The following is a 22,236-nucleotide window of genomic DNA, read 5'->3' on the forward strand; positions in this document are numbered from 1 at the left end:
CATGACAGAAGGTAGTCAGTACCTCAGTCATGACAGAAGGTAGTCAGTACCTCAGTCATGACAGAAGGTAGTCAGTACCTCAGTCATGACAGAAGGTGGTCAGTACCTCAGTCATGATAGAAGGTGGTCAGTACCTCAGTCATGACAGAAGGTAGTCAGTACCTCAGTCATGACAGAAGGTAGTCAGTACCTCAGTCATGATAGAAGGTAGTCAGTACCTCAGTCATGACAGAAGGTAGTCAGTACCTCAGTCATGATAGAAGGTAGTCAGTACCTCAGTCATGACAGAAGGTAGTCAGTACCTCAGTCATGATAGAAGGTGGTCAGTACCTCAGTCATGATAGAAGGTGGTCAGTACCTCAGTCATGACAGAAGGTAGTCAGTACCTCAGTCATGACAGAAGGTGGTCAGTACCTCAGTCATGATAGAAGGTGGTCAGTACCTCAGTCATGATAGAAGGTAGTCAGTACCTCAGTCATGATAGAAGGTAGTCAGTACCTCAGTCATGATAGAAGGTGGTCAGTACCTCAGTCATGATAGAAGGTAGTCAGTACCTCAGTCATGACAGAAGGTGGTCAGTACCTCAGTCATGATAGAAGGTGGTCAGTACCTCAGTCATGATAGAAGGTAGTCAGTACCTCAGTCATGACAGAAGGTAGTCAGTACCTCAGTCATGACAGAAGGTAGTCAGTACCTCAGTCATGACAGAAGGTAGTCAGTACCTCAGTCATGACAGAAGGTAGTCAGTACCTCAGTCATGACAGAAGGTGGTCAGTACCTCAGTCATGATAGAAGGTAGTCAGTACCTCAGTCATGATAGAAGGTAGTCAGTACCTCAGTCATGATAGAAGGTAGTCAGTACCTCAGTCATGATAGAAGGTGGTCAGTACCTCAGTCATGATAGAAGGTAGTCAGTACCTCAGTCATGACAGAAGGTGGTCAGTACCTCAGTCATGATAGAAGGTGGTCAGTACCTCAGTCATGATAGAAGGTAGTCAGTACCTCAGTCATGATAGAAGGTAGTCAGTACCTCAGTCATGATAGAAGGTCGTCAGTACCTCAGTCATGATAGAAGGTAGTCAGTACCTCAGTCATGACAGAAGGTAGTCAGTACCTCAGTCATGACAGAAGGTAGTCAGTACCTCAGTCATGACAGAAGGTGGTCAGTTATTTATTTTAAGCAAATATCCTTTCCCTATTTCAGGTGAAGTGCAGGTGGAGAGTGAAGTGTGGCTAGGTGAGGTGAAGGTGAGGCACCTAGCACCTGAAACACTCTATACTGTGTGGCTGAGAGTCACCTATCGTGCTGGAACCTCACAGTGGTCACCTGCCCAGAATTTTACCACTGATAACCCACCTGGTAGGTTCTTGGTTCACCTGATAACTCACCTGGCTCGCCTGATATTATCTTTTAGACGTTTCTCCTAATAGTGACTATCAAGGTAGTAAGTCCCTCAATATTGACAGTTGATCAGTCCCCTGACAGGTGTGTGTCTTGATGACAGGTAGGGAGTACCTTGAAGACAGCTAGAGGTCTTGATGCCAGCTAGGGAGTGCCTTGAAGACAGCTAGAGGTCTTGATGACAGCTAGGTAGTGCCTCGAAGACAGCTAGAGGTCTTGATGACAGGTAGGGAGTGCCTTGAAGACAGCTAGAGGTCTTGATGCCAGCTAGGGAGTGCCTTGAAGACAGCTAGATGTCTTAATGCCAGCTAGAGAGTGCCTCGAAGACAGCTAGAAGTCTTGATGACAGCTAGGGAGTGCCTTGAAGACAGCTAGAAGTCTTGATGACAGCTAGGGAGTGCCTTGAAGACAGCTAGAAGTCTTGATAACAGCTAGGGAGTGCCTTGAAGACAGCTAGAGGTCTTGATGACAGCTAGGGAGTGCCTCGAAGATAGCTAGAGGTCTTGATGACAGCTACGGAGTGCCTTGAAGACAGCTAGAAGTCTTGATGACAGCTAGGGAGTGCCTCGAAGACAGCTAGAAGTCTTGATGCCAGCTAGGGAGTGCCTTGAAGACAGCTAGAGGTCTTGACGACAGCTAGGGAGTACCTCGAAGACAGCTAGAAGTCTTGATGCCAGCTAGGGAGTGCCTTGAAGACAGCTAGAAGTCTTGATGCCAGCTAGGGAGTGCCTTGAAGACAGCTAGAAGTCTTGATGCCAGCTAGGGAGTGCCTTCAAGACAGCTAGAAGTCTTGATGACAGCTAGGGAGTGCCTCGAAGACAGCTAGAAGTCTTGATGACAGCTAGGGAGTGCCTTGAAGACAGCTAGAGGTCTTGATGACAGCTAGGGAGTGCCTTGAAGACAGCTAGAGGTCTTGACGACAGCTAGGGAGTACCTCGAAGACAGCTAGAAGTCTTGATGCCAGCTAGGGAGTGCCTTGAAGACAGCTAGAAGTCTTGATGCCAGCTAGGGAGTGCCTTGAAGACAGCTAGAAGTCTTGATGCCAGCTAGGGAGTGCCTTCAAGACAGCTAGAAGTCTTGATGACAGCTAGGGAGTGCCTCGAAGACAGCTAGAAGTCTTGATGACAGCTAGGGAGTGCCTCGAAGACAGCTAGAAGTCTTGATGACAGCTAGGGAGTGCCTTGAAGACAGCTAGAAGTCTTGATGCCAGCTAGGGAGTGCCTTGAAGACAGCTAGAAGTCTTGATGCCAGCTAGGGAGTGCCTTCAAGACAGCTAGAAGTCTTGATGACAGCTAGGGAGTGCCTCGAAGACAGCTAGAAGTCTTGATGACAGCTAGGGAGTGCCTTGAAGACAGCTAGAAGTCTTGATGCCAGCTAGGGAGTGCCTTGAAGACAGCTAGAAGTCTTGATGCCAGCTAGGGAGTGCCTTCAAGACAGCTAGAAGTCTTGATGACAGCTAGGGAGTGCCTCGAAGACAGCTAGAAGTCTTGATGACAGCTAGGGAGTGCCTCGAAGACAGCTAGAAGTCTTGATGACAGCTAGGGAGTGCCTTGAAGACAGCTAGAGGTCTTGATGACAGCTAGGGAGTGCCTTGAAGACAGCTAGAGGTCTTGATGACAGCTAGGGAGTGCCTTGAAGACAGCTAGAGGTCTTGATGCCAGCTAGGGAGTGCCTTGAAGACAGCTAGAAGTCTTGATGACAGCTAGAAGTCTTGATGCCAGCTAGGGAGTGCCTTGAAGACAGCTAGAGGTCTTGATGACAGCTAGGGAGTGCCTCGAAGACAGCTAGAAGTCTTGATGACAGCTAGGGTGTGCCTCGAAGACAGCTAGAAGTCTTGGTGACAGCTAGGGAGTGCCTCGAAGACAGCTAGAAGTCTTGGCGACAGCTAGGGAGTGCCTTGAAGACAGCTAAAGGTCTTGATGACAGCTAGGGAGTGCCTCGAAGACAGCTAGAGGTCTTGATGACAGCTACGGAGTTCCTTGAAGACGGCTAGAAGTCTTGATGACAGCTAGGGAGTGCCTCGAAGACAGCAAGAAGTCTTGATGACAGCTAGGGAGTGCCTTGAAGACAGCTAGAGGTCTTGACGACAGCTAGGGAGTACCTCGAAGACAGCTAGAAGTCTTGATGACAGCTAGGGAGTGCCTCGATGACAGCTAGAAGTCTTGATGCCAGCTAGGGAGTGCCATGAAGACAGCTAGAAGTCTTGATGCCAGCTAGGGAGTGCCTTGAAGACAGCTAGAAGTATTGATGACAGCTAGGGAGTGCCTCGAAGACAGCTAGAAGTCTTGATGACAGCTAGGGAGTGCCTTGAAGACAGCTAGAGGTCTTGATGACAGCTAAGGAGTGTCTTGAAGACAGCTAGAAGTCTTGATGACAGCTAGGGAGTGCCTCGAAGACAGCTAGAAGTCTTGGTGACAGCTAGGGAGTGCCTTGAAGACAGCTAGAAGTCTTGATGACAGCTAGGGAGTGCCTTGAAGACAGCTAGAAGTCTTGATGACAGCTAGGGAGTGCCTTGAAGACAGCTAGAGGTCTTGATGCCAGCTAGGGAGTGCCTTGAAGAGAGCTAGAGGTCTTGATGACAGCTAGGGAGTGCCTTGAAGACACCTAGAGGTCTTGATGACAGCTAGGGAGTGCCTTGAAGACAGCTAGAAGTCTTGATGACAGCTAGGGAGTGCCTCGAAGACAGCTAGAAGTCATGATGACAGCTAGGGAGTGCCTTGAAGACAGCTAGAAGTCTTGATGACAGCTAGGGAGTGCCGTGAAGACAGCTAGAGGTCTTGATGCCAGCTAGGGAGTGCCTTGAAGACAGCTAGAAGTCTTGATGACAGCTAGGGAGTGCCTCGAAGACAGCTAGAAGTCTTGATGACAGCTAGGGAGTGCCTTGAAGACAGCTAGAAGTCTTGATGACAGCTAGGGAGTGCCTCGAAGACAGCTAGAAGTCTTGATGCCAGCTAGCGAGTGCCTTGAAGACAGCTAGAAGTCTTGATGACAGCTAGGGAGTGCCTTGAAGACAGCTAGAAGTCTTGATGCCAGCTAGGGAGTGCCTTGAAGACAGCTAGAAGTCTTGATGACAGCTAGGGAGTGCCTCGAAGACAGCTAGAAGTCTTGATGCCAGCTAGGGAGTGCCTTGAAGACAGCTAGGGAGTGCCTTGAAGACAGCTAGGGAGTGCCTTGAAGACAGCTAGAAGTCTTGATGACAGCTAGGGAGTGCGTCGAAGACAGCTAGAAGTCTTGATGACAGCTAGGGAGTGCCTCGAAGACAGCTAGAAGTCTTGATGACAGCTAGGGAGTGCCTCGAAGACAGCTAGAAGTCTTGATGACAGCTAGGGAGTGCCTTGAAGACAGCTAGAGGTCTTGATGCCAGCTAGGGAGTGCCTCGAAGACAGCTAGAAGTCTTGACGACAGCTAGGGAGTGCCTCGAAGACAGCTAGAAGTCTTGATGACAGCTAGGGAGTGCCTCGAAGACAGCTAGAAGTCTTGATGACAGCTAGGGAGTGCCTCGAAGACAGCTAGAAGTCTTGATGACAGCTAGGGAGTGCCTCGAAGACAGCTAGAAGTCTTGATGACAGCTAGGGAGTGCCTCGAAGACAGCTAGAAGTCTTGATGACAGCTAGGGAGTGCCTTGAAGACAGCTAGAAGACTTGATGACAGGTAGGGAGTGCCTTGAAGACAGCTAGAAGTCTTGATGACAGCTAGGGAGTGCCTTGAAGACAGCTAGAAGTCTTGATGACAGCTAAGGGGTGCTTTGAAGACAGCTAGAGGTCTTGATGACAGCTAAGGGGTGCCTTGAAGACAGCTAGAGGTCTTGATGCCAGCTAGGGAGTGTCTTGAAGACAGCTAGAGGTCTTGATGACAGCTAAGGGGTGCCTTGAAGACAGCTAGAGGTCTTTGTGACAGCTAAGGGGTGCCTTGAAGACAGCTAGAGGTCTTGATGCCAGCTAGGGAGTGCCTTGAAGACAGCTAGAGGTCTTGATGACAGCTAGGGAGTGCCTTGAAGACAACTAGAGGTGTTGATGACAGCTAAGGGGTGCCTTGAAGACAGCTAGAGGTCTTGATGCCAGCTAGGGAGTGCCTTGAAGACAGCTAGAGGTCTTGATGACAGCTAAGGAGTGCCTTGAAGAGAGCTAGAGGTCTTGATGCCAGCTAGGGAGTGCCTTGAAGACAGCTAGAGGTCTTGATGACAGCTAAGGAGTGCCTTGAAGAGAGCTAGAGGTCTTGATGACAGCTAGGGAGTGCCTTGAAGACAGCTAGAGGTCTTGATGACAGCTAAGGAGTGCCTTGAAGAGAGCTAGAGGTCTTGATGACAGCTAGGGAGTGCCTTGAAGAGAGCTAGAGGTCTTGATGCCAGCTAGGGAGTGCCTCGAAGACAGCCAAGGGTGTTGGTATTATTTATTATAGGGGGCTGTTGAACAGTCTTGGTTCTCTTAGTGTTATCTCTCCGTGTACTCAACATTCCTGCTTGTCACTGGTGATATATTACACTGTCTATAGTGACTTGCTGTCGTAGGCAGTGATTTCCGTGTGCAGATTATCACCAGTCCCTCTAGGTTTTCCAGGTGTAAATTATGATGTATCTTTATTGCTATGATAGAAGGTAGTCAGTACCTCAGTCATGATAGAAGGTAGTCAGTACCTCAGTCATGATAGAAGGTAGTCAGTACCTCAGCCATGATAGAAGGTGGTCAGTACCTCAGTCATGATAGAAGGTAGTCAGTACCTCAGTCATGATAGAAGGTGGTCAGTACCTCAGCCATGATAGAAGGTGGTCAGTACCTCAGTCATGATAGAAGGTGGTCAGTACCTCAGTCATGATAGAAGGTAGTCAGTACCTCAGTCATGATAGAAGGTAGTCAGTACCTCAGTCATGATAGAAGGTGGTCAGTACCTCAGTCATGATAGAAGGTGGTCAGTACCTCAGTCATGATAGAAGGTGGTCAGTCCCTCAGTCATGATATAAGGTGGTCAGTACCTCAGTCATGATAGAAGGTGGTCAGTACCTCAGTCATGATAGAAGGTGGTCAGTACCTCAGTCATGATAGAAGGTGGTCAGTACCTCAGTCATGATAGAAGGTGGTCAGTACCTCAGTCATGATAGAAGGTGGTCAGTACCTCAGTCATGATAGAAGGTAGTCAGTACCTCAGTCATGATAGAAGGTGGTCAGTACCTCAGTCATGATAGAAGGTGGTCAGTACCTCAGTCATGATAGAAGGTGGTCAGTACCTCAGTCATGATAGAAGGTGGTCAGTACCTCAGTCATGATAGAAGGTCGTCAGTACCTCAGTCATGATAGAAGGTAGTCAGTACCTCAGTCATGATAGAAGGTGGTCAGTACCTCAGTCATGATAGAAGGTGGTCAGTACCTCAGTCATGATAGAAGGTGGTCAGTACCTCAGTCATGATAGAAGGTAGTCAGTACCTCAGTCATGATAGAAGGTAGTCAGTACCTCAGTCATGATAGAAGGTGGTCAGTACCTCAGTCATGATAGAAGGTGGTCAGTACCTCAGTCATGATAGAAGGTGGTCAGTACCTCAGTCATGATAGAAGGTCGTCAGTACCTCAGTCATGATAGAAGGTAGTCAGTACCTCAGTCATGATAGAAGGTGGTCAGTACCTCAGTCATGATAGAAGGTGGTCAGTACCTCAGTCATGATAGAAGGTGGTCAGTACCTCAGTCATGATAGAAGGTGGTCAGTCCCTCAGTCATGATAGAAAGTGGTCAGTCCCTCAGTCATGATAGAAGGTGGTCAGTACCTCAGTCATGATAGAAGGTGGTCAGTACCTCAGTCATGATAGAAGGTGGTCAGTCCCTTAGCCATGATAGAAGGTGGTCAGTACCTCAGTCATGATAGAAGGTGGTCAGTACCTCAGTCATGATAGAAGGTGGTCAGCACCTCAGTCATGATAGAAGGTGGTCAGCACCTCAGTCATGATAGAAGGTGGTCAGTACCTCAGTCGTGATAGAAGGTAGTCAGTACCTCAGTCATGATAGAAGGTAGTCAGTACCTCAGTCATGATAGAAGGTAGTCAGTACCTCAGTCATGATAGAAGGTCGTCAGTACCTCAGTCATGATAGGTGGTCAGTACCTCAGTCATGATAGAAGGTGGTCAGTACCTTAGTCATGATAGAAGGTAGTCAGTACCTCAGTCATGATAGAAGGTGGTCAGTACCTCAGTCATGATAGAAGGTGGTCAGTACCTCAGTCATGATAGAAGGTGGTCATCACCTCAGTCATGATAGAAGGTGGTCAGTACCTCAGTCATGATAGGTGGTCAGTATCTCAGTCATGATAGAAGGTGGTCAGTACCTCACTCATGATAGAAGGTGGTCAGTACCTCAGTCATGATAGAAGGTGGTCAGTACCTCAGTCATGATAGAAGGTGGTCAGTACCTCAGTCATGATAGAAGGTGGTCAGTACCTCAGTTATGATAGAAGGTGGTCAGTACCTCAGTCATGATAGAAGGTGGTCAGTCCCTTAGTCATGATAGAAGGTGGTCAGTACCTCAGTCATGATAGAAGGTGGTCAGTACCTTAGTCATGATAGAAGGTAGTCAGTACCTCAGTCATGATAGAAGGTAGTCAGTCCCTTAGTCATGATAGAAGGTGGTCAGTACCTCAGTCATGATAGAAGGTGGTCAGTACCTCAGTCATGATAGAAGGTGGTCAGTACCTCAGTCATGATAGAAGGTGGTCAGTACCTCAGTCATGATAGAAGGTGGTCAGTACCTCAGTCATGATAGAAGGTGGTCAGTACCTCAGTCATGATAGAAGGTGGTCAGTACCTCAGTCATGATAGAAGGTGGTCAGTACCTCAGTCATGATAGAAGGTAGTCAGTACCTCAGTCATGATAGAAGGTGGTCAGTCCCTTAGTCATGATAGAAGGTGGTCAGTACCTCAGTCATGATAGAAGGTGGTCAGTACCTCAGTCATGATAGAAGGTGGTCAGTACCTCAGTCATGATAGAAGGTAGTCAGTACCTCAGTCATGATAGAAGGTAGTCAGTACCTCAGTCATGATAGAAGGTGGTCAGTACCTCAGCCATGATAGAAGGTGGTCAGTACCTCAGTCATGATAGGTGGTCAGTACCTCAGTCATGATAGAAGGTGGTCAGTACCTCAGTCATGATAGAAGGTAGTCAGTACCTCAGTCATGATAGAAGGTAGTCAGTACCTCAGTCATGATAGAAGGTGGTCAGTACCTCAGCCATGATAGAAGGTGGTCAGTACCTCAGTCATGATAGGTGGTCAGTACCTCAGTCATGATAGAAGGTGGTCAGTACCTCAGTCATGATAGAAGGTGGTCAGTACCTCAGTCATGATAGAAGGTAGTCAGTACCTCAGTCATGATAGAAGGTAGTCAGTACCTCAGTCATGATAGAAGGTAGTCAGTACCTCAGTCATGATAGAAGGTAGTCAGTACCTCAGTCATGATAGGTGGTCAGTACCTCAGTCATGATAGGTAGTCAGTACCTCAGTCATGATAGAAGGTGGTCAGTACCTCAGTCATGATAGGTGGTCAGTACCTCAGTCATGATAGGTAGTCAGTACCTCAGTCATGATAGAAGGTGGTCAGTACCTCAGTCATGATAGAAGGTAGTCAGTACCTCAGTCATGATAGAAGGTAGTCAGTACCTCAGTCATGATAGGTGGTCAGTCCCTTAGTCATGATAGAAGGTGGTCAGTACCTCGGTCATGATAGAAGGTGGTCAGTACCTCAGTCATGATAGAAGGTAGTCAGTACCTCAGTCATGATAGGTGGTCAGTACCTCAGTCATGATAGAAGGTGGTCAGTACCTCAGTCATGATAGAAGGTGGTCAGTACCTCAGTCATGATAGAAGGTGGTCAGTACCTCAGTCATGATAGGTGGTCAGTACCTCAGTCATGATAGAAGGTGGTCAGTACCTCAGTCATGATAGAAGGTGGTCAGTACCTCAGTCATGATAGAAGGTGGTCAGTACCTCAGTCATGATAGAAGGTGGTCAGTCCCTTAGTCATGATAGAAGGTGGTCAGTACCTCAGTCATGATAGAAGGTGGTCAGTACCTCAGTCATGATAGAAGGTAGTCAGTACCTCAGTCATGATAGAAGGTAGTCAGTACCTCAGTCATGATAGAAGGTGGTCAGTACCTCAGTCATGATAGAAGGTAGTCAGTACCTCAGTCATGATAGGTGGTCAGTCCCTTAGTCATGATAGAAGGTGGTCAGTACCTCGGTCATGATAGAAGGTGGTCAGTACCTCAGTCATGATAGAAGGTAGTCAGTACCTCAGTCATGATAGGTGGTCAGTACCTCAGTCATGATAGAAGGTGGTCAGTACCTCAGTCATGATAGAAGGTGGTCAGTACCTCAGTCATGATAGGTGGTCAGTACCTCAGTCATGATAGAAGGTGGTCAGTACCTCAGTCATGATAGAAGGTGGTCAGTACCTCAGTCATGATAGAAGGTGGTCAGTACCTCAGTCATGATAGAAGGTGGTCAGTCCCTTAGTCATGATAGAAGGTGGTCAGTACCTCAGTCATGATAGAAGGTGGTCAGTACCTCAGTCATGATAGAAGGTAGTCAGTACCTCAGTCATGATAGAAGGTAGTCAGTACCTCAGTCATGATAGAAGGTGGTCAGTACCTCAGTCATGATAGAAGGTAGTCAGTACCTCAGTCATGATAGAAGGTAGTCAGTACCTCAGTCATGATAGGTGGTCAGTCCCTTAGTCATGATAGAAGGTGGTCAGTACCTCGGTCATGATAGAAGGTGGTCAGTACCTCAGTCATGATAGAAGGTAGTCAGTACCTCAGTCATGATAGGTGGTCAGTACCTCAGTCATGATAGGTAGTCAGTACCTCAGTCATGATAGAAGGTGGTCAGTACCTCAGTCATGATAGGTGGTCAGTACCTCAGTCATGATAGGTAGTCAGTACCTCAGTCATGATAGAAGGTGGTCAGTACCTCAGTCATGATAGAAGGTAGTCAGTACCTCAGTCATGATAGAAGGTAGTCAGTACCTCAGTCATGATAGGTGGTCAGTCCCTTAGTCATGATAGAAGGTGGTCAGTACCTCGGTCATGATAGAAGGTGGTCAGTACCTCAGTCATGATAGAAGGTAGTCAGTACCTCAGTCATGATAGGTGGTCAGTACCTCAGTCATGATAGAAGGTGGTCAGTACCTCAGTCATGATAGAAGGTGGTCAGTACCTCAGTCATGATAGAAGGTGGTCAGTACCTCAGTCATGATAGGTGGTCAGTACCTCAGTCATGATAGAAGGTGGTCAGTACCTCAGTCATGATAGAAGGTGGTCAGTACCTCAGTCATGATAGAAGGTGGTCAGTACCTCAGTCATGATAGAAGGTGGTCAGTACCTCAGTCATGATAGAAGGTGGTCAGTACCTCAGTCATGATAGAAGGTGGTCAGTACCTCAGTCATGATAGAAGGTGGTCAGTACCTCAGTCATGATAGAAGGTAGTCAGTACCTCAGTCATGGTAGAAGGTGGTCAGTACCTCAGTCATGATAGAAGGTGGTCAGTACCTCAGTCATGATAGAAGGTAGTCAGTACCTCAGTCATTATAGAAGGTAGTCAGTACCTCAGTCATGATAGAAGGTGGTCAGTACCTCAGTCATGATAGAAGGTAGTCAGTACCTCAGTCATGATAGGTGGTCAGTACCTCAGTCATGATAGAAGGTGGTCAGTACCTCAGTCATGATAGAAGGTGGTCAGTACCTCAGTCATGATAGAAGGTGGTCAGTACCTCAGTCATGATAGAAGGTGGTCAGTACCTCAGTCATGATAGAAGGTAGTCAGTACCTCAGTCATGATAGGTGGTCAGTACCTCAGTCATGATAGAAGGTGGTCAGTACCTCAGTCATGATAGAAGGTGGTCAGTACCTCAGTCATGATAGAAGGTAGTCAGTACCTCAGTCATGATAGAAGGTAGTCAGTACCTCAGTCATGATAGAAGGTAGTCAGTACCTCAGTCATGATAGAAGGTGGTCAGTACCTCAGTCATGATAGAAGGTAGTCAGTACCTCAGTCATGATAGAAGGTAGTCAGTACCTCAGTCATGATAGAAGGTAGTCAGTACCTCAGTCATGATAGAAGGTGGTCAGTACCTCAGTCATGATAGAAGGTGGTCAGTACCTCAGTCATGATAGAAGGGAGTCAGTACCTCAGTCATGATAGAAGGTGGTCAGTACCTCAGTCATGATAGAAGGTGGTCAGTACCTCAGTCATGATAGAAGGTGGTCAGTACCTCAGTCATGATAGAAGGTAGTCAGTACCTCAGTCATGATAGAAGGTAGTCAGTACCTCAGTCATGATAGAAGGTAGTCAGTACCTCAGTCATGATAGAAGGTGGTCAGTACCTCAGTCATGATAGAAGGTGGTCAGTACCTCAGTCATGATAGAAGGTGGTCAGTACCTCAGTCATGATAGAAGGTGGTCAGTACCTCAGTCATGATAGAAGGTAGTCAGTACCTCAGTCATGATAGAAGGTAGTCAGTACCTCAGTCATGATAGAAGGTGGTCAGTACCTCAGTCATGATAGAAGGTAGTCAGTACCTCAGTCATGATAGAAGGTGGTCAGTACCTCAGTCATGATAGAAGGTAGTCAGTACCTCAGTCATGATAGAAGGTAGTCAGTACCTCAGTCATGATAGAAGGTAGTCAGTACCTCAGTCATGATAGGTGGTCAGTACCTCAGTCATGATAGAAGGTAGTCAGTACCTCAGTCATGATAGGTGGTCAGTACCTCAGTCATGATAGGTAGTCAGTACCTCAGTCATGATAGAAGGTAGTCAGTACCTCAGTCATGATAGGTGGTCAGTACCTCAGTCATGATAGGTGGTCAGTACCTCAGTCATGATAGGTGGTCAGTACCTCAGTCATGATAGGTGGTCAGTACCTCAGTCATGATAGGTGGTCAGTACCTCAGTCATGATAGGTAGTCAGTACCTCAGTCATGATAGGTGGTCAGTACCTCAGTCATGATAGGTGGTCAGTACCTCAGTCATGATAGGTGGTCAGTACCTCAGTCATGATAGAAGGTGGTCAGTACCTCAGTCATGATAGGTGGTCAGTACCTCAGTCATGATAGGTAGTCAGTACCTCAGTCATGATAGAAGGTCGTCAGTACCTCAGTCATGATAGAAGGTAGTCAGTACCTCAGTCATGATAGAAGGTGGTCAGTACCTCAGTCATGATAGAAGGTAGTCAGTACCTCAGTCATGATAGAAGGTAGTCAGTACCTCAGTCATGATAGAAGGTAGTCAGTACCTCAGTCATGATAGAAGGTAGTCAGTACCTCAGTCATGATAGAAGGTGGTCAGTACCTCAGTCATGATAGAAGGTAGTCAGTACCTCAGTCATGATAGAAGGTAGTCAGTACCTCAGTCATGATAGAAGGTAGTCAGTACCTCAGTCATGATAGAAGGTAGTCAGTACCTCAGTCATGATAGAAGGTAGTCAGTACCTCAGTCATGATAGAAGGTGGTCAGTACCTCAGTCATGATAGAAGGTAGTCAGTACCTCAGTCATGATAGAAGGTGGTCAGTACCTCAGTCATGATAGAAGGTAGTCAGTACCTCAGTCATGATAGAAGGTCGTCAGTACCTCAGTCATGATAGAAGGTAGTCAGTACCTCAGTCATGATAGAAGGTGGTCAGTACCTCAGTCATGATAGAAGGTGGTCAGTACCTCAGTCATGATAGAAGGTAGTCAGTACCTCAGTCATGATAGAAGGTGGTCAGTACCTCAGTCATGATAGAAGGTGGTCAGTACCTCAGTCATGATAGAAGGTGGTCAGTACCTCAGTCATGATAGAAGGTAGTCAGTACCTCAGTCATGATAGAAGGTGGTCAGTACCTCAGTCATGATAGAAGGTGGTCAGTACCTCAGTCATGATAGAAGGTGGTCAGTACCTCAGTCATGATAGAAGGTGGTCAGTACCTCAGTCATGATAGAAGGTGGTCAGTACCTCAGTCATGATAGAAGGTGGTCAGTACCTCAGTCATGATAGAAGGTAGTCAGTACCTCAGTCATGATAGAAGGTGGTCAGTACCTCAGTCATGATAGGTGGTCAGTACCTCAGTCATGATAGAAGGTAGTCAGTACCTCAGTCATGATAGAAGGTAGTCAGTACCTCAGTCATGATAGAAGGTAGTCAGTACCTCAGTCATGATAGAAGGTAGTCAGTACCTCAGTCATGATAGAAGGTAGTCAGTACCTCAGTCATGATAGGTGGTCAGTACCTCAGTCATGATAGAAGGTAGTCAGTACCTCAGTCATGATAGAAGGTAGTCAGTACCTCAGTCATGATAGAAGGTAGTCAGTACCTCAGTCATGATAGAAGGTAGTCAGTACCTCAGTCATGATAGAAGGTAGTCAGTACCTCAGTCATGATAGAAGGTAGTCAGTACCTCAGTCATGATAGAAGGTGGTCAGTACCTCAGTCATGATAGAAGGTAGTCAGTACCTCAGTCATGATAGAAGGTAGTCAGTACCTCAGTCATGATAGAAGGTAGTCAGTACCTCAGTCATGATAGGTGGTCAGTACCTCAGTCATGATAGGTAGTCAGTACCTCAGTCATGATAGGTGGTCAGTACCTCAGTCATGATAGAAGGTAGTCAGTACCTCAGTCATGATAGGTGGTCAGTACCTCAGTCATGATAGGTAGTCAGTACCTCAGTCATGATAGAAGGTAGTCAGTACCTCAGTCATGATAGGTGGTCAGTACCTCAGTCATGATAGAAGGTAGTCAGTACCTCAGTCATGATAGGTGGTCAGTACCTCAGTCATGATAGGTAGTCAGTACCTCAGTCATGATAGAAGGTGGTCAGTACCTCAGTCATGATAGAAGGTAGTCAGTACCTCAGTCATGATAGGTGGTCAGTACCTCAGTCATGATAGGTAGTCAGTACCTCAGTCATGATAGAAGGTAGTCAGTACCTCAGTCATGATAGGTGGTCAGTACCTCAGTCATGATAGGTGGTCAGTACCTCAGTCATGATAGAAGGTGGTCAGTACCTCAGTCATGATAGAAGGTAGTCAGTACCTCAGTCATGATAGGTAGTCAGTACCTCAGTCATGATAGGTGGTCAGTACCTCAGTCATGATAGAAGGTGGTCAGTACCTCAGTCATGATAGAAGGTAGTCAGTACCTCAGTCATGATAGGTAGTCAGTACCTCAGTCATGATAGAAGGTGGTCAGTACCTCAGTCATGATAGGTAGTCAGTACCTCAGTCATGATAGGTTATCAGTCCCTCAACCATAACACTGACACTACCCTTGTAGCGTATGTACCCACCAAATCAAGGAACCAGGGGGTCGAATCACCGCACGTACCCCAATAAAAAATAATTCTTAACAGCGTGGCCACTCATATAAGATACCATGTCCACAGGTCTGGCCACATGGGCCATCTGGACCATAACAATCGGGGCCATACTGTTGGCAGTCGTCCTGGTCTTCGTACTCAGCTATAGCAGGAAGTAAGTCACTGTGGACTCGATCCTCTGTCTGCAAATCACTTCCTATATTCATGAGAAAATGCTAAACCCGCAAGGGGCTTAGCTCCCCTGGGTTATTAACCCTCCCAGGTTAATAATTCACCTTGTTGTTACAGGCAGGTGAAGGCGACATTCCTGGCGCTAACCAGAGTACCTAACTTACCACCTGGACTGGTCAGTGAGGTGAGTCCAAGTGAATTTAGGTGCATTTAAGCGAGCCTAGGTGAGTCTAGATTAATATAGGCGATTCTAGGTGAATGTAGCCGATTATAGGTGAGTCAAGGTGACATTAAATGAGTCTTTGTGAATATAGATAATTTTAAGTGGATCTAAGTGAGTAAAGGTGAATCTGGGTGATTTTTTTAGGTGAGTCTAGGTGAATCTACGCGATTCTAGTTGAATGTAAGTGAATCTAAGGGAGCCTAGGTGAGTCTAAGTGAGTCTAGGTGAGTCTAGGTGAGCCTAGGTGAGTCTTGGTGAATCTAAATGACCCTAGTTGAAACTTGGTGATTCTAGGTAATATAGAAGATTCTAGAAGAATCTTGGTGAATTTAGATGAATGCTGGTCATTATAGGTGAGTCTAGGTGAGTGTAGATGAGTCTAGGTAAGTCTTATTCTAGATGAGTGTAGACAAGTCTAGGTGAGTCTTGGTGAGTCTATATGAGTCTAGGTGAGTGTAGATGAATCTAGTTGAGGCTGTGTGAGTCTAGGTGAGTGTAGATGAGTCTAGGTGAGTGTAGTGGTGGGTACGCAGGTTCACCTCAATAGTAACAATCTTGTATATTTCGACAGTACCCCAAACCATCTTCAGTGAGATTAAGAAATTCAAGGAGCCTTGTCAGCACTGTCAGTGATCCACCGTCAGCACCTGTCAGCTCTGTCAGGAACGGCGTACCAAGTAGGTAGGTACCTTGTTCCTGATACCACTGTAAGGTACCTTGTTCCATTAACCATCCAAGCAGCCTTAATGACCCTCGTGTAGTAGATAGACTTAAAACCCCATTAACCAACCAACCAGTCTTAATGACCCTGGTGTAGTAGATAGACTTTAAACCCCATTAACCAACCAACCAGTCTTAATGACCCTGGTGTAGTAGATAGACTTTAAACCCCATTAACCAACCAACCAGTCTTAATGACCCTGGTGTAGTAGATAGACTTTAAACCCCATTAACCAACCAACCAGTCTTAATGACCCTGGTGTAGTAGATAGACTTTAAACCCCATTAACCAACCAACCAGTCTTAATGACCCTGGTGTAGTAGATAGACTTTAAACCCCATTAACCAACCAACCAGTCTTAATGACCCTGGTGTAGTAGATAGACTTTAAACCCCATTAACCAACCAACCAGTCTTAATGACCCTGGTGTAGTAGATAGACTTTAAACCACAATAACCAATCAACCAGTCTTAATGACCCTGGTGTAGTAGATAGACTTTAAACCCCATTAACCAACCAACCAGTCTTAATGACCCTGGTGTAGTAGATAGACTTTAAACCCCATTAACCAACCAACCAGTCTTAATGACCCTGGTGTAGTAGATAGACTTTAAACCCCATTAACCTAGTAACCATCTTTGACAGGTCACACATGGAGGCGGTAGATGGTGGACGAGGTGTGGCCCTGACTAGCCACACACTTCACCAAGCTATTGAGAGTAGTGACGGTTCACCAGAGGACGTTACCAGGTCGACTGATGTTAGTGCTGGGACGAGCAGGGAGTCGAACCGTGACCCTGGTGTGCTGGTGCCTTACACCGTCTATGATGTGACTTCGTCACAGACCTCTGGAGTGCCTTCGTCACAGACCTCTGGAGTGCTTTCGTCACAGACCTCTGGAGTGGCCTCGTCACAGACTTCTGGAGTGGCCTCATCACAGACTTCTGGAGTGGCCTCATCCCAGACCTCCAGCACACTGCAGGACTCTGGATATGTGGTACCCATCTTCCCTGATGATACACTCTCTCCACCACCCATAAAAGTAAGCAGTTCACTTGAGAATCTGACCACTATGTTGATGAACAAGACCCTGACATCTGGATACGTCGCTGTGGAACCACGTCACTTTGCTGCTGAAGCAAGCAGTGACACTGCTGTAGCAAACAGTGACACTGCTGTAACAAGCAGTGACACTGCTGTAGCAAGCAGTGATCTTACGCCCCATGGAACGAGAAAACTTATAAATTTAGATGACACGGAGACAAGTGGCTACGATATTACAGATCCACAACATTTCTGGTCTGAAAGTATACCTCCGGGTACAGGCTATGTTGCAGTACCACCACCTGACTTTGGTACGCTGCCCCAGGCAACAGACATTGCTAGCCATGACAGGGCACAACACAGGGACCCACAGTCATGGCTTGTGTCTACCCCAGAGAAAGACAGCAGCAAGAAAGGATATATAATGCTAGATTTCCTTGTAGGAAACAGAGATGACCATCCCTCATCCCAGGAGCAAGCATCATCACCTACACCCTTATTGCTCGCTGGAGAGCGTGATTCTGGAGATGGATCTTGCAAGTACAGCTCTCAGTTTGCAGAATCAATGCCATATATCAATTTCAACGAGGCTATGAGAACTTTTACAGCGGAAGATGCAGCAGGAACTGTTGCAGAGGAACTTACGCAGCTACTCAGTGTTGCACCTTCTCCAGGTTATGTTGCTATCCAGCCACCAGACTTCGGTGCGCCAAGACAGTGCACCAGCCAGGACACTCTGGAAGACACCGTGCACGATTTAGCAAGTGAAACTCACAGATCTAACGAAGATAAGATCATTCTTAACCCTAAACCCGTAATGCAGCCACTGACTGACCCTGTCAACCATCCCACAACACCCACACTGCTACAGGTAGATCCAGGGACATCCACCAGAGGGTTCAACAAAGGTTCTGGGTCCACGAATGAGGCATCTGTGGATAATATTGGTGCTGGCAGCAGTGGGTATGTAGCACTCCCAATACCTCACCAGGTACAAGCCTGGGATGCCCTCTCCAGTGATGGATGCCCTCGTGGATCTATCGACACGTCACGTCTTATCACAGGACAACACGACCCATCACAATACCTCACTACCAGACCACAAGACCCCCCGCAATACCTCACTACCAGACCACAAGACCCCCCGCAATACCTCACTACCAGACCACAAGACCCCCCGCAATACCTCAATACCAAATCACAAAACCCCCAAGAACCAGAATACCTCACCTTGAAAGACCTTGTGAAATACGACAGCCATCCTGGTACCCCAGTACTAAATGGCAAGAAGACTGATACCACACTAGTGACTAGTGATACCACAACACCAGTGACTAGTGATACCACAACACCAGTGACTAGTGATACCACAACACCAGTGACTAGTGATACCACAACACCAGTGACTAGTGATACCACAACACCAGTGACTAGTGATACCACAACACCAGTGACTAGTGATGGTAGCTGCAGTAACGAGAGCCACGGTGTGGTGTTGAGAAGAAAGAGATCAGTATCAGAGGGAACTCTCGTAGGCTACAGTAGAGTTGGAACTTCCTCTTACTCCTGAACTTTCATCTTGAAATTGAACTTGTTATCTGCAAACTGAACTTGTTGTCTTTATACTTTTCGTCTTAAATGGAGCTTTCAGCCTTAAATGGAGCTTTCAGCCTTAAATGGAACTTTCAGCCTTAAATGGAACTTTCAGTCTTAAATGGAACTTTCAGTCTTAAATGGAACTTTCAGTCTTAAATGGAACTTTCAGCCTTAAATGGAACTTTCAGCCTTAAATGGAACTTTCAGTCTTAAATGGAACTTTCAGCCTTAAATGGAACTTTCAGTCTTAAATGGAACTTTCAGTCTTAAATGGAACTTTCAGCCTTAAATGGAACTTTCAGTCTTAAATGGAACTTTCAGCCTTAAATGGAACTTTCAGTCTTAAATGGAACTTTCAGCCTTAAATGGAACTTTCAGTCTTAAATGGAACTTTCAGCCTTAAATGGAACTTTCAGTCTTAAATGGAACTTTCAGTCTTAAACAGAACTACCAGCGTTAAACAGAACTATCAGTGTTAAACAGAACTACCAGTGTTAAACAGAACTACCAGCGTTAAACAGAACTATCAGTGTTAAACAGAACTACCAGCGTTAAACAGAACTATCAGTGTTAAAACTATCAGTGTTAAACAGAACTACCAGTGTTAAACAGAACTACCAGTGTTAAACAGAACTATCAGTGTTAAACAGAACTACCAGTGTTAAACAGAACTACCAGTGTTAAACAGAACTACCAGCGTTAAACAGAACTACCAGTGTTAAACAGAACTATCAGTGTTAAACAGAACTACCAGTGTTAAACAGAACTACCAGTGTTAAACAGAACTACCAGTGTTAAACAGAACTACCAGCGTTAAACAGAATTATCAGTGTTAAACAGAACTACCAGCGTTAAACAGAACTATCAGTGTTAAACAGAACTACCAGTGTTAAACAGAACTACCAGTGTTAAACAGAACTACCAGTGTTAAACAGAACTACCAGCGTTAAACAGAACTACCAGCGTTAAACAGAACTACCAGCGTTAAACAGAACTACCAGCGTTAAACAGAACTACCAGTGTTAAACAGAACTACCAGCGTTAAACAGAACTACCAGCGTTAAACAGAACTACCAGCGTTAAACAGAACTACCAGTGTTAAACAGAACTATCAGTGTTAAACAGAACTACCAGCGTTAAACAGAACTATGAGTGTTAAACAGAACTACCAGCGTTAAACAGAACTATCAGTGTTAAACAGAACTATCAGTGTTAAACAGAACTACCAGCGTTAAACAGAACTATCAGTGTTAAACAGAACTATCAGTGTTAAACAGAACTACCAGCGTTAAACAGAACTATCAGCGTTAAACAGAACTACCAGTGTTAAACAGAACTACCAGCGTTAAACAGAACTATCAGTGTTAAACAGAACTATCAGTGTTAAACAGAACTACCAGCGTTAAACAGAACTATCAGCGTTAAACAGAACTACCAGTGTTAAACAGAACTACCAGCGTTAAACAGAACTATCAGTGTTAAACAGAACTATCAGTGTTAAACAGAACTATCAGCGTTAAACAGAACTATCAGTGTTAAACAGAACTATCAGTGTTAAACAGAACTATCAGCGTTAAACAGAACTATCAGTGTTAAACAGAACTATCAGTGTTAAACACAGCTATCAGTCTTAAAGACATGTTAACCTACAATAACACAGATTAACCCATATTAACATAGATTTAACTTGTATTTTCTTATACCAGAGACCTGTTTCAGTCCCTCTGGTCTGAGACCAGCCTGCCTGGTGGCCCAAACTGTCAATTCTGGCAGCCTACATGCCACCACAGCCTGCCTGATCACCGCTATTTTATATTTTAAGTACAGACTTATATAAGTTATCCATACCCCGGTGGGGATAGAACCCGCGGTCATAGAGTCTCAAAACTCCAGACCGTCGCGTTAGCCACTGGACCAGCTAGCCACAATAAGATTCATCCAACTAGGTATATTTCTACACCATAGGAAGGTTAGCATAGGCCACCACTGTGACCACAAATGCAAGTTTTTTTACAGACGAATCTCCAGCTAGCGTGGCCGTGACGAACTCTAGCTCAAGTCCCTTCACTGCCGTCAACATGACTCACGAAATCGTAATCGTCTGGAGTTTTGAGACTCTCTGACCGCGAGTTCAATCCCGGCCGGGGTATGGTTTGTTTCCAATCGTGTCATTACGATTTCGTGAGTCAGTAATATGAGTTATCTTTAATATTAACGTATATAATACAAAATACTGGAGTATACTGTATGTATGTTGTATGTATATTATCGTGCAGTGTATATACACTGAGATATACACCTCTCAGTGTATATACACTGAGATATACACCTCTCAGTCTATATACACTGAGATATACACCTCTCAGTGTATATACACTGAGATATACACCTCTCAGTGTATATACACTGAGATATACACCTCTCAGTCTATATACACTGAGATATACACCTCTCAGTGTATATACACTGAGATATACACCTCTCAGTGTATATACACTGAGATATACACCTCTCAGTGTATATACACCAAACTGTGACTAACTATACATATTTCTGTATAAGACAGGATAACTTACGATAACCTAGGATGACCTAGGATAAGCTAGGATAACCGCTAGAGGTAAGAGTGCTAGTTGGGTGGTTCAAGCAAGGGAGCGGCGGTTCGACCCCCTCCACACACGATTACATAAGCACAGTACAAATAAGGAGATTTGTTTTCCAGGACGGTATTAAAGAATTGACTTTAAACCTGTGATAAATATTTTTATTTTCCTTTATCCTGGGTTATCTTGGGCTAATCTGGGTTATCCTGGGCTATCCTGGGTTACCCTGAGCTATCCTGGGTTACCCTGGACTATCCTGGGTTATCCTGGACTATCCTGGGTTATTCCGGGCTATCCTGGGTTATCCCGGGCTATCCTGGGTTATCCTGGGCTATCCTGGGTTATCCTGGGCTATCCTGGGTTACCCTGAGCTATCCTGGGTTATCCCGGGCTATCCTGGGTTATCCTGGGCTATCCTGGGTTATCCTGGGCTATCCTGGGTTACCCTGAGCTATCCTGGGTTACCCTGTACTATCCTGGGTTATCCTGGACTATCCTGGGTTACCCTGGACTATCCTGGGTTATCCTGGACTATCCTGAGTTATCCTGGGTTATTCTGGGCTATCCTGGGTTACCCTGAGCTATCCTGGGTTACCCTGTACTATCCTGGGTTATCCTGGACTATCCTGGGTTACCCTGGACTATCCTGGAGTATCCTGGGTTATCCTGGACTATCCTGGGTTATCCCGGGCTATCCTGAGTTATCCTGGGTTACCCTGAGCTCTCCTGGGTTACCCTGGGCTATCCTGAGCAATGGGCTACCCTGGGTTATCCTGGGTTTATCGTCTATTATGGGTTATCCTGGGTTATTCTGGACTATCCTGCGTTACCCTGGCCTACCCTGGGTTATCCTGGGTGTTAGTCTGCTAACACCTACTGTCTAATACACAACTTTCTTGTATGAATCTTAGTGGTGGCTTCATCTCCTCCCTTAAGTCAAAGTGACCTGACCTGACTAGGTTGGGTGCATTGGCTTAAGCCGGTAGGAGACTTGGACCTGCCTCGCATGGGCCAGTAGGCCTGCCGCAGTGTTCCTTCATTCTTATGTTCGTCTCTGTAGACGCCGCCTTCCTCTCCCACATTGTAAGATGCTCCAGACTTCACAAGACCCGTGACTTAACCTAACTCCCGGTGGCCCGGTGGCCTGG

General features: G+C 46.1%; 1 protein-coding gene across 1 annotated transcript in view; it reads left to right on the forward strand.

Annotated features, from left to right (window-relative positions):
- LOC128704501 (mucin-3B) overlaps positions 1-21,233 on the forward strand; it is a 36,707-nt gene extending 15,474 nt beyond the window's left edge. The window contains exons 13-17 of the mRNA XM_070079816.1: positions 1,205-1,360; positions 14,797-14,884; positions 15,019-15,085; positions 15,696-15,805; positions 16,491-21,233. Coding sequence (XP_069935917.1) covers positions 1,205-1,360; positions 14,797-14,884; positions 15,019-15,085; positions 15,696-15,805; positions 16,491-18,459 — 2,390 coding nt within the window. The 3' untranslated portion in view covers positions 18,460-21,233. The remainder of the gene's footprint in view (positions 1-1,204; positions 1,361-14,796; positions 14,885-15,018; positions 15,086-15,695; positions 15,806-16,490) is intronic.
- Positions 21,234-22,236: the final 1,003 nt, after the last annotated feature.

The sequence above is a fragment of the Cherax quadricarinatus genome, unplaced genomic scaffold (genome assembly GCF_038502225.1).
Source record: "Cherax quadricarinatus isolate ZL_2023a unplaced genomic scaffold, ASM3850222v1 Contig23, whole genome shotgun sequence".
Taxonomy (NCBI): domain Eukaryota; kingdom Metazoa; phylum Arthropoda; class Malacostraca; order Decapoda; family Parastacidae; genus Cherax; species Cherax quadricarinatus.